The sequence below is a fragment of the Carettochelys insculpta genome, chromosome 15, assembly GCF_033958435.1.
Source record: "Carettochelys insculpta isolate YL-2023 chromosome 15, ASM3395843v1, whole genome shotgun sequence".
NCBI classification, from domain to species: Eukaryota; Metazoa; Chordata; order Testudines; family Carettochelyidae; genus Carettochelys; species Carettochelys insculpta.
The window spans coordinates 27,469,669-27,482,783 of record NC_134151.1 but is presented as its reverse complement, the minus strand read 5'-3'; the positions used below and the strand labels follow the sequence as shown (position 1 = coordinate 27,482,783).

The 13,115-nt window shown below is 44.1% G+C and overlaps 1 protein-coding gene across 1 annotated transcript in view; it reads right to left on the bottom strand.

The window, feature by feature from the left end:
• Positions 1-13,115, bottom strand: part of TGFBI (transforming growth factor beta induced) — a 50,108-nt gene that overhangs the window by 16,933 nt on the left and 20,060 nt on the right. Inside the window, exons 3-8 of the mRNA XM_075009353.1 lie at positions 10,249-10,313; positions 7,935-8,092; positions 6,207-6,371; positions 3,678-3,824; positions 2,490-2,631; positions 597-809 (exon numbers count right to left, since the gene is read on the bottom strand). Of these exons, the coding sequence (XP_074865454.1) occupies positions 597-809; positions 2,490-2,631; positions 3,678-3,824; positions 6,207-6,371; positions 7,935-8,092; positions 10,249-10,313 (890 nt within the window). The remainder of the gene's footprint in view (positions 1-596; positions 810-2,489; positions 2,632-3,677; positions 3,825-6,206; positions 6,372-7,934; positions 8,093-10,248; positions 10,314-13,115) is intronic.

Genomic DNA, 13,115 nt, shown 5'->3' with positions numbered 1-13,115 from the left:
GGCAGCTTTGAGAAGAGGGGCCTGGGGTACAGCAAGGCCCGGCGGGAGGGAAGGACGTCTGGGGTGCGCTGTAGGCAGTGGCGGTGCAGCCGGACCTGGCAGGAGGCCACAGCAGCCAGGCAGTAATTGTTGATTTCGACTTGTGTTATTCCAAGAAGTGCACAAGTTGAAATTGTGTAAGTCGGGGGTCTACTGTACAGGCTTACATACAGTGTTCCCTGTATGCCGAGCATGTGGGCAGACACCCAGGAGAGATTCGGGTGCTGCTAAGCTGATTACTAGAGCACCCACAGCCAGCAGCATGTGTTTTTATTTGTGGTGCACATCCCCGCATGCCTTGGTGCATGTAACAAAATTTATTCTGAACCTGGTTGTCAAAAAAGAGAGGGAAAACAGCCTGGGGAGGCAGACATTTGTTGCTAGATGGGGATGTCTGTTACATCAAATTACATGAAATGAGTTCAAATTCGAATCACAAAATATATTAAAGCCCTACTACACATTAAAAACACTCCAAATATTCCAGCCCCCCCAACACACACACACACACACACACACACACACACACACACACACATAGAGACCAGTGATTTTACCTGAGTCTGGAATCAGCAGCTCATTAACCAAGTGTACCACACCATTGGTCGCTAGGATATCCTTCTCCGCAACGATAGGCCTTCCATTCAGGGTGAGGACATCACCAATGCAGCCTACTTCCAGCATGGTACCTTCTAGAGTCTCCATGGACAAGCCAGCAATAATGGCTTCAGCACACATGGCTGATTTCACTATGTGATTGTTCAACAGGTCTGTAGAGAGAAAACGCCCATGAAACGCCCAACAGAGGTTTGGAAAGCCAGCTTGGAAATTATTATTGACAGTGCCTACAAGTCATATCAAGGACCAGGACCAGGACCCCACTGTGCTAGGGCTTGGGACAGGTCTTCATACAACAAAGCCTGCAATAACTGGTAAGATTTTACAGCCTATGGACTAAGACCACTGCAAGGGACGAACTCTGCAAAAAAGGAGTAACTGACAATACTCTGGAGTTTTTATATAGAATACGCTCTAGTTTCTGCTACATTAGTGAAGATTTAGAATTTAATTCTCCATCTATGCATGTAAACAAACAGCCATTACCATCGGGGTTAGAAGTGGAATCTTGAGCGTGTAAGATGCAGGCAACTGTAATTAAATTTAACAGAAGCCCCCCTCTTTTTGAGGCCACTCAACTCAAAGCTGCTAAGGAAGTAATTAAGTATAGCAGAGGCTTCATTCTTGTCTAAGGTAAGGGTCTAAACACCATCCAGAGCTGTAACAATGGAAACTTGGGAGGAGTTATATTGACTTCAGTGACTTTCTCCAGATTTACTGTACCCTATTTGAGGGTAAGATTTGGCCGTAGAAATAAAATTTCTCTAGTAAAAACCTGATGATCTTCTGCTGGAGATAGATAAAGGCCAGACACCAGCCCCTGTGTACTTCCTCTTTGCGCTACCCTGGTATCCCAAAGAGATGCAGGTAGAGATTTCCCCCAACTAGGCTTAATGTGACTTCCTCTCAATCTTAGATGAAATTGGTGGCTGGCATGCAATCCCTGGCCACATAACAGTTCCTAAGGGGCCATCAGAAGCAGCTCAGAGACTGCTCTAACTTACACCTGGGACCGAAGCAGCCACAAGCTGGAGGCAGTGCAAAGGTGACTCAGCCCATGCCCCAGAACCTACACTATGCCGAGCTTGGTTGGGTCCAAAGATCTGCATCGACATGGCCATTTAGATGGCCTAGTAGCTGTGGAACTGATTACATGAGCAAAGCTAAAAAAATCCTAAAAATCGCAACCTGGATGTTTACAGCAAGAGAAACCCTATATCACCTCTACACTGTGGCCCAACAAATGCGTTTGTTGTCATCTGAAGACAGTCATTCTTTCTGGCCCAAATCCTGGGGCACAGGGTCTACTATACAGCAGAAGAGCTGTAGATCCATTATGCAGTGCGGGCAGAGATGGATGGCAGAGCATTTGTGTCCTCTGAATGCCCTAAAGCAGAGTTCCCAGTACAATCACACACACTGGCTCTGTAGCAGTATGGTAGAGCTGAAGGATGAGTTGCTTCCTGTGACTTCTGATCCTGTCCCCACTCATGCAGAGATCTCTAAAGGAGCCAAACTCCCTAACAACTTCGGAAATCCCATCCTCAGTTGCCCTGTGAACCAGCTGCTTGCTGTGGGGAATGCATTGCGTCATTTCTTTTCCCCCTGGTGTTCTCCTGTGCCTTGCTAACACACAGCTGGGTGCAGTGTGGGGACAGTTCCCTGTGTTTTGGCCTAAAGATAAGGCTGTGCCATCCCACATTTACATAAAAAAACAATTTCAAGGGGATTATTCCAGTCTATGTCAGAGCATATCACAGGTCAATTTTCTCACCTACTTGAGCATCAAAAATGATTCTCTCTCTCGACACCCTTGATAAATGGTCACTTACCTTTGAGAGCTTCTGGGTCCCCCAGGATCCTGTTCAGGCTTTCCTGTGGGATCTTCTCAAAGGCTTCATTGGTTGGTGCCAACAGTGTGTACTGACTGTCATTTTCTAACAAGGTATTAAGACCAGAAGCAGCCACTGCAGCCTTGAGAGAAATGGGAAGTGAGAGGCTAGAATACCCTCAACAAGAGCACAAAGAAGGAAAACTCACAGTTTTTGCTCAGACTGGGTGAAGGACCAGACCTTTGAAAGCATCTGGTGCTTATCTGCATTTGTAGGCCCTTAAATACCTTTACAAAAACTGGCCCTACATACTTAGCAGTGTCTTGCCCTTCAGGCAGGCAATCTTTGGAACACATCAGTTTCAGGAGGGTCCTGATGATTTCAAACAGCACTGGCTCAACTCCTTAACCTGGTTAATTGGGAAGTGCCAGTGTTTAAAAGTTAAAACTCACTGTATGAGATGTACATTAAGAACCAGTACTTTGGTTTGGCATTTATTAAATCATTTGGGTCATTGTTTCTGAACAGTAACATCTAATGCCAGGATTTTCACAAGAAAACAAGCGGGAGGCCTGGCATGCATTTAAAAAGTTCTACCCATGTAACTGTCAGCAAGAGGTGCAACTTGTTACTGTCAGTTATACAGATTGAACCTCTCTAGTTCAGTGACATCCATAATCCAGGACAATTTTAGTTGGCTGGACAACCATGTATGGATGCGGCCAAGTTTCTCCACAGACTGATAAAGTTTGTTTCCAGTCACCAGTCCTGGCTTTCAGTGTTCTGTGCTATTATTTAGCTGTAATTTACACCAAATGTCTTCTCAGATCCCAGTAAGCAGCAGAGGTGTTGGTAATGTGCTAGACAATATTGACCTCCCGTGGTCCGTTAAATTCTCTCGTTCAGCACCGGTCAGGTCCTCAGGGTGCTGGACTAAAGATGTTCAGCCTGTACCAGTAAAAGCTTCAGTGTAGATACAGCTATACCAATGTATGATGCTTTATAGTGGCCTCACTTATTCTAATTTGGAATCTATATCAGCATAAGAACTTTGCTGACAAAGTTAAAGCAGTAAAACTTCAAAGTGCAGCCAAGTCTTTGGTGACGTACGTTTCACTGAAATCCAATGGAGTTGGATACCTTTGAAATCATCCACTATCACACTGTGAACACTTGAGATGAACTCACCCGAAGAGTTTCAAGTCTCTCCTCAGTCTCAACGATGTGCTGAATAGAGTTTGTCGTGGTGGTGATGACCTTATCTATCAGATGGACCACTCCATTGGTGGCATGATGGTCCGCCTTCAACAGTCTGGCACAGTTCACCGTCACAATCTGCAGACGAGATGATCCAGACAGGATCGAGTTCAGTTCATTAAAAGGAAAAAAAAAAAATCACAGCATACCAACGGCATTAATACCAGGAGGTAATGGAATCAGTGTAATCTTTTGTTTCAAAGAGGATGCCAAGCTACTAATCATCAAGAGGCAACAATGTCCTTCTGTGCAACTGCTCTTAGGACCCATTACATTACAAGCCATTCTTCCATAGGGTAACTCTACTGTTTGTTGCCTCTGAAGCCCAACAACAGGCAGCATGGTTCACCAGTCCCATGTACAGGACATACAAAACATTATAGGCTGAGCTAACATTGTACTGTACTATAGGCCCCAACCTTCCTCGAGTGAACAATCCAGTGACTGCGGTTTGCCTGTACACAAGAATTAGGCCGGTGAATAAGGGTTGCAGGATCAAAGTCTATATAGTAAACTCTTTCATATCCAGCATTCTATCATCCCCAACTCTCAGATAACCGGCATTTTAACCATATGTAAATTTCAGTTACATTTCCTACAAATACAGTATAGTGAAAGTAAATACAGACAAATGCAGCAACTGCAGCGTAAGTTCACAGTGCACAATACTACTGCTGTTGGTAAATAAAGTACTCTGCATACATTTTTGCTTGTTTCTTAATATCTAATCTTGTTTTTCTTTAGTATCATGCATTGCTAAGTATATCTCTCTATTATCCAGAATATCCAGAAACCTCCAGCTTTTGGGGCTGCCCGATATAAAAAAAGAGTTTAATGTATTTAGAATGATGCCATTCATTTATATTTTGAGCAGGAAGATTTACCCAGCATTGCTTGATTCCTTTATTATTATGGACAATAAAATGAAAAGGCACATGCTTCCTTTAAATCATTGCTCTGGGGTGGAGGTAGGGAGGAGAGGTTCAGTATACAGGCTGCCCTGTGGAGAAATGACTACCTCATCCCTCTTTCTGTGCAGTAGCTTGGGGCCAGGCCAACACCTGGGGAAGGGGTGTATAGCCCCTGGCTTGGGCAGGTCCAGTGTCATCTGTCCTTTGTGCTTCCCAGCCAGAGAGAGGAGTGCAGCAAACTGTGCACCTTCCCATAGCTCCCTGATGAAGGTGAACAGACAGCAAAGTTGCTGTACAAATCGGAGGATGGGGAGGTGGAGGGTGGGGAGTTTCAGCCTCCCCCCTGCCCTCCTGGAAGGATACCTTGAGGCTGGGCCAGTCCCAGATGGGGAGACGTGAGGAGGGGGCAGCCAGCCCCTTTCACCTGTCTGGTGATTCCATTTCTTTTCTGTATGATTTTGTAAAAAGCAATCCCATCCCAGGCACATCCCATTGTCTTAGCACAACCCCTGACCTTGCTTTAAGTAAGTAAGAGGAAGCTGCATGCCAGATGTGATGGCCCTAACTTTTACCATTTAGGAGGAGTTCTTGAACAGACAAACAGACTTTCTCAAATATATTGTCATCCTTTATAACTGCAGTGTGATTCTGCTTTCAGATACCTTTAGGTACCACTAATTCATACTTGCTAGAAGGGTAGCTACATAATGAATCTAACTCCTCTTTAAATTTATATTTAATACAGTAATGACTGAAATTATGCTTTAATAATGCACCTGGAATTTAGTTCTGTGACCAAAAGCTTAAACCCTATTTGACATAATTATACTGCAGCAAAACCACTCTCACTATAGTATGGAGTACATATAAATACATAAACATTACCATGTGTGCCCAAGTATAACATTACTGCATCATCATCTACGGAAGTCTCTGTGTATAAAAACTCTGTACAAGCTCCCATACATACCGAACCAGGTATTATTTTCTCTCTCTCTCTCTCTCTCTCTCTCTCTCTCTCTCTCTCTCTCTCTCACACACACACACACACACACACACACACACACACACACACACACACACACACACACACCCTTCTACCTGTTCATATTTCTGTCAGTCCAGGCTGCTAAATTCTACTCAGAATCGGCTCCTTCACTCCATCCCACATTGCACTAAATAGAGCTCCACAACAGAACAGAATCAAGCTGAATCTACTACAGGTTGTAGCTAGTACACTCACTTAATTTGGGGCTCAATCCTGTGAGATGCAGAAGGGCCTTCAATTCTCATTGTGATCAATGGGAGTTGATTCCTGAATCAGAATCTCTTCCTCAGAGTTTTTGCTCTATTTATCATTAATGTTTCCCCCACCGCCCCCCCCCCAAAAAAACAACAAACAATAATAACTAAACAAACAAGCAAACAAAAAAACAAACCGGTAAAAAACACTATCAACATTCTGGGGTAACAGAATGTTACTTGCATCCATGTACTCCATTTAAGGATTTGGCCCCCATTGTTACAGTAGCATGTGTAATTCACTTACCCCGTTTGGATAGTGATGGATCTGGAGATCAATATTCTGGTACATTGAAGGAAGAGATGTGCCATGTTTCAGATCATCTGTTAGGATCCGTTTGTTCACCATGTGATAGCGAAGAGCGTTAAGTAGTTCAATATTAACATTACTGACCAAAGAATCTAACATTTCCTGAAAATAAGCAAAATCAAATATTTCCTGAAAATTACTTTGCACCACTAAAAATGTGGGTATTATGCATGAAAGCTCATCACCCTATGAATTCATTTCTCTCTAAGGTGCCACAGGACTGCTTGCCATTTGTGAAGCTACAGACTAACAGGGCTACCCCTCTGATACCATTAAATTTAGTGTAAATCAAATTTATTCAACAGAAGCAGACCTGATTTTGCACAATGATCTGCCAGCATGAATCCTTACTCCCAAATAGGTTTCTACAGCACCCCATGTCAGTGTAAAGTTCCTTGGAAACACATTTAAGTAATTTGTTTAATCAAACTTTTGAGGAAAAATACTGATCTTAATAGATGGCAGCAAATTAACCCTTCAAACATTGGCTTTAAAATGAAAGTTGTGCAAATCTAAGGAACATATTTGTCTTGGACTTGAAAGCCCAGTTTTCATGTAAAAGTAGACATAACTTTGAACGTGGCTAGCAATAACCTGTCATGTACAATCCTCCTTTATGTTGCGACAATGCCTAGAAAATCTACAAACAAAGGACTGGAACTCCACTGCACTAGGTACAATAGGTGCACATGATCGAAAAAAGATCGCAAGAGAATGGGCTGGCCACCCAGTTAGGGACTAAGACCCACGTGGACAGAATGCAAAAAAACCACATATTACATATTTATTTGTAGATAGATAAATATATAACATGTAACTCTATGCCCTCCCCCTCTCCCAGAGCCAGGCACCCCCAGGCCCACCACTCTAACTCAATAACCTGCCCCTCCTCGAAAGCCAGGTACCCCAGCCCCTTCCCTGGCTCTAACTCAATGCCCTCCCCCTCTCTGAGACAGGCATCCCCCAGCTGCCCCGCGATAACTCAATGACCTCCCCTTCCTCGAGAGCCAGGCTCCCCCAGCCCCTCCCGCTGCTCTAACTCAAGAACTTCCCCCTCCCCCAGAGACAGGCACCCTCAGCCCCCTGCTCCAACTTCATGACAATGACACCACCACCATTGCAGCCACGAGCTTCTCCCACCAAGCGTTGGGTGCGTGCACAGAGTGGCGGGCGGCACTTCTGGAGCGTGGCTCCGAGGAGGAGCCATATTTAATGGCTCAAAGAGCCGCAGGCTGGCAACCCTTGCTATGCATGGTCTCTCTGGCTCAGGGTTGATGCACACACTGGAACTCGCTGTCACATGAAGTTGTTGAGGTCAAGAACTCAAAACAAGAGATTGGACATTTATATGTTTAACAAGAATATCCTGAGTTATCTTAATTAAAAATCTACAAAAAGCCATGGGAGGGATATTAACACTCATGCTACAGAGCTTAAGACAGTATCTGTTAGAAATTATCATGAGACCTAACAAGGGAAAAAAGGAGAGATCTGTTATCCGATGCAGGACTAGATGGACTGAGCTCTGATCCCGTAGAGTAATTCCTATGCTGAAATCTTAACACTGCCTCTCTCAGAATTGTACCCCTGGTGCAGACTGAGGACTGTGCTGAAAATCTAGAACAGCTGGCGAGACACCGAAAAGGAACATGGATTTAATCTTACAGCAGGTAAAGCAGCCCAGGCCTCATTGTTTGGGGCAAAGAATGTAAAACTTCCAGGTCCTTCAATCTCTTGCCTCAGGTTTGAGCTGTCAGAATACAGTTGGGTGGTGGACGCTCCCACAATCCCCAAGGTATCATAGATGTTTGATAGTGGCAATGCTGAAAGAAGAAAGTATCCAATTTGATAACATAGTATTTCTGGCATGCATCCATTCCTACCTCATTGCACACAGCTTAAATCAAAACAGCTGCTGGCCAAAATATATCTAGAAATGAAACACATCAGCGAGCTCAGACAGCAGGAGAATCGTTTGATACAGGTCTGTCTGCTCCATTCTTTCCCATGCTATAGCTCATCCCCTCTTAGACATATTGAGATGTAATATAAATCACACAATGGTCTGTTCGCTGGCACAGCTTCATCCTCCATCCTGGAATTTTTTTCTGACATGTTGTCCCTGTCCGACACATATATACGGGTAGTAGAATATCAATTTATCCTTCACTGAGGTCCTAAAACAGAGACAGAATCTGATCTTGATTACGGCAGCATAAATCCAGAAATGACAACCTTAAGTGGAGAACTTTGGATTTACATTGGTGGAAAACTAGAGTGCAAATCCAGCCGGAGGTAACTGGAGTTATAAATTGAAGCACCAAAAGAGGTTTAACAGTTTCACGATGGCCGCGTCTACACTAGCAAGTTCTTTTGAAATATTTTTGGGAAGAAGGGGGCTCTTTCGCAACATCCAGCAGAGCATCTACACAGAAAAAGCGTTCTTTCGAAACTAAATTGAAAGAATGCGGCACTCCTTTCAAAAGTGCTCTTCCACTCCCATTTCAGGAACAGCACCATCTTTCAAAAGCTTCCTTCTAAAGAAAAATGCGTGGAGGGGCTCTGTGGACACTTTTGTTTTCGAAAGAGCAGTCCTCATGACGCCTGATTTTTCAATCCCTGGCCTGTTCTTTCGTAAGAGAGGCGTCCGTGTGGACGCTCTCTTTTGAAAGAGCAGATCACTCTTTTGATCCATTTTTGTGTGTGTGGATGCACTCTTTCGAAAGAGGAGATCTTCCAGAAGGACTTATTTTGAAAGATCTCTGTAGTGTAGACATAGCCTAGGTCTGTCATCAGGCCCAAGGTTTCACATTTCCCCCATAAGCTCACATTTAGAGATGTGGGTTCAAATTCAGGAGTTTCAATTTCATAAGTTTTGGTCTTAGGAGATGTAAAATATACCTCCTTGCAACTGGTGGCACACTGCATCCCAGGGGGTATCTTTCTGGAGAGTGGCGAGACCATCTTCTCTTTGAGCTGCTCTAATCTCCACTTGGACTCCCTCAGGACTCCTTAACTCCCACAGAAGCTGTCTATGGGATATACTGAATGAATGCACCCTCTGCTAGTCTAAACACACCAACTCTGGGCAAACACTGTCCATTTCCAGAGTTAACTGCTGGCACTCTTATTAATATGGAGACTGCACAAGCTTGTGCTGCTGCAACACGGGATCAGCTAAACTTACTTCCAGTAGGACAGACCAATGCATACAGCTGTCTGAATCTAATGCAAGCACCCTCCCTCTCTCTCATGAGCCTCCAATTCCACAGGGGCTGACTCTTTGGCAGAGCATCACTGATTTCTGAGGAGCTTCTCCAATTTGTACCAGCAGCAAATTTGATCTACTATGTTCAGACGAAATACTACAACTCCCACCATTTAGGAATGACTCCAAGAAGATGAGAAAGCAGAAACATTTTCCTTTTACTGCATCCAGTGGATTTCCCACCTCTGTTTTGAAGTCACTAAAATGTACCTTCTCATCAAATATTTTGCTAAATGCATACTCATCAAAATAATAAGCATGCCTGAATTGTGCGTTACTGTAGATAGTTTTGTATTAGATCTCCAGATGAGTTACAGTACTCCTTGGAATGAGTAGTTTCTAACAGCCAAACTATACTTAGAAACATTGTGTTCAATAGTTTTAAGTGGACAGACCATTTTCTCACAACTTTGCACGTTGCATCTGACAAAGTGGGTTAGAGCCCACGAAAGATTAAGCCCAAATACATTTTTTAGTCTTTAAGGTGCCACGTGACTCCTTGTTGTTTATGGTGAAACAGACTAACACTGCTATGCCTCTGCAACTTTGCATATACTGTAGCTAATGTGATCCATAACATTGTTCTTCGTTTGGTGGAGATGAGTGCACAAAATCATACACAATGCATAGAAATCAATTTCACTTTGCACAACTGTCCCTGCTCAAGCTGTAGAATTATAAAGCAGCTATATAAATAGAACACATTTTTACCAGCTGGGCAGCCTTTTTCTCCGGGTACTTTTTCGTATCCAGGGCAGCATTCGTAGCTGATCACTCTGTAATAGGACACAGACACAACAGATAAGGACAAATACTTTCTTAATCTTTGCAGCTTCTATTCAGGCAGACCAAGATCACCATGGAGGCACAACTGCTGTTCGCTACATTTGTCTACACTTCCAACACACCTTGTGCGGAGGGTCTAAAGTAGATCATTCCTGGTGAAATAACTAGCTATTCTTTGGGCACAGTCTACACTTCCAATGCTACACGAGGGCACGTACATTGCTGCAGCTGTGCTGATGTAGTGCTCAAGTGAAATCACTTCTACCCTGATGGGAGATGTCCTCCCATTGGCATGAGAGCTGGTGGCTATGACGATGGGAGAATCCTAACACAGTGCTGTCTAGACCAGCAGTTAGGAGAGTCTAAATACACCACTCAGCTATATGGATAGTTTATATAAGTCTATAGTGTAGACCAATGTTCCTTCTAATCTTTTCCATCCGTGTGTGGATTTTTTTCCTTTCATGTGAGAAATAATTTTATGTGCACTAACACCTATGCAAATGTGCACCACCACTGGAAACAAAAAAACCTAGCTGTAGGCTCTCTGCTAACCAGCTGGGCAACATGTGAACCTCTCCTGGGTGGCCTCCCAAGAGCACAGCTTATCGGGTCCGCTGCTGAGGGAGGCACTTGCAGGGAAGAGGCAGTGAGTCCCACAGTTATGGGGTTGCACTCCCAGCTGGGCTCTGCAGCAGCCCTGCCTCTTCTACTGAGAGTCTCCCCTATCCCCACTCCTCTCCTTTCCTCTCTGAGCTTGAATGCCGCAAATAAGCTATTTCTGGAGCTCTGGGAGCGTGGCGGAGGAGTTGCTGGACTGGACTCTTCCTTGGGAGTGCTCCAGCCCAGGGGAATGCCAGACCACAAATGTTGCCAGAGTATGCAAGGCCAAACTACAGAGGCTGAACCTGTATTGTGCTTGACCAGACCTGGGTTTGGTTTACCCCATTCTTGTAGCCAGCTGGACTTGGCTTTGTCTGCATCATATTAGGTGTATGTTACCGTGCTGGAAGCCGGTGCATTCACACTGTACACTCTATCTGATCTCCTTGCCAGCTCCTACTGGGCTTACAGCAGGGGGCTGAAACTGACAAAACCCCTTCTCTGTGAATTGTTCATTGTTAAGAGGTCTGGTGGATTTCAGTTGCTTGCCGGGTCATAACAATGGAATTACTAAAAGGAAATGAAGGTTGGCAAACAGGCATTGATTAATCTTTGGCTTACAGCTTAACAGCCAGTTTCTCCCCTCATATTCGTTAAGGCCATGGCATGCACTGTGGATTAGCTGCAAAGGAGTGTCAATACCCTTTTATTCAACAGATTGCACTCTACAGCCATTATATATTCACTTCTCTCCTCCTCATGTAAGTCCTTCACTCCTTCCTCATGCAATGCCAAATGCATTAACGTGCACTATACAAGATGCCCCTTTTAGAAGAAGTGGGTCTTACCCACAAAAGTTCATTACCAAATGAATAAATGTGTTAGTCTTCAAGGTGCTACAGGACTGCTTGTGTTTTTGTGAAGCTACAGCCTAACCCAGCTCCCCACTTTTAGATCAAAGTAACACATCCTAAACCACCACACAGAGCACAGGTGGTAGATACATGCAATACTAACTAGTATAGAGACTAGCATGGCTATTTCTCTGTTAGCATAGAGATATGTTTGTAGAAGATTATAGAAACACTCCATCAATGCTGTCCCTGAAGACTGGGGGCAGCCTGGGAACACCACAATGCTACTGCAATTCATTGAAGACACTTGCCAGTTTGTTCTATTCCAAGGGTCAGCAACCCCCAGCACGGGTAAAAAAGAGTGGCATATGAGCCAATTTCCATCAGCATGCGAGGCAGGAGCTCAGCCCCACCACTCCTCCCACATTCAGCCGGGAGCTTGCTCAAATCCATGCCACCTGTGGTTAACAGAAGACCAGCTAATGCTACCAACCTCCACCCAAACAGTAAAGCTCTGCATCTTCATTTATTTATTAATGAAGCTGTCTTAAGTAGGACTATTAGTGACTTTAAAAAGTATCACTGGCACTCAGACTGTACATAGAGGGCAAAGGTCTAATTTTGGCACCCTGCCTCCAAAAGGTTGCTGTTTTACTCGTTTCTCATTCATTGGTTTGTTATTTAATGAACCCCAAAATCATTACAACTACACTACGCTCTGGCAACAAAAGTCTCCATGCAGTGTTGCTTCCTCGCAAGAGGTGAGGCCATGCATCCAAGAAGTAACAACAATTGTTTCGACTATTCCTCTCCTATAAAGCCCACAGCTGAATTCTATTTTCCTCTATAGCAGGAAAAAGTATAAGTTGATTGACACCGTACGGTAATACAACACATTTGAGGCAGAGGAAAACGTATTAGGTTTTAGTTTAGTTTTAACTACTTGGTTTGGCTTGGAGTTACGTCTCAAACAACATTTGGAGCACTGAGCAGCAGTCCCTGGTGCCTAGTTGGTAAGGAATGAAGCTGTACATGCCAGTTTACTTTAGCACATTCAGACAAACTCTTTGGGTACCTCCTGGGATTGTACACCATGTTTAATCATTGCCTGAATATCACACAGCGGTTCTGTTAGGTTTACCTTATCCAAGCAGCCTCCAGGTTTCTCTCAGCCCTGTCGTCAGCCTCACTCTTCCCTTCACACCAAGCTTCAACGAAAGCTTTTGGTTTCACCCAGAGCTCTGGAACTTTGTTAACAGGCAGAGCCAATGTGTTCGTTGACTGCAGCTATTTACAATGAGCAGGAAGGGGAGTCTGCAATATTTTACTCATGTG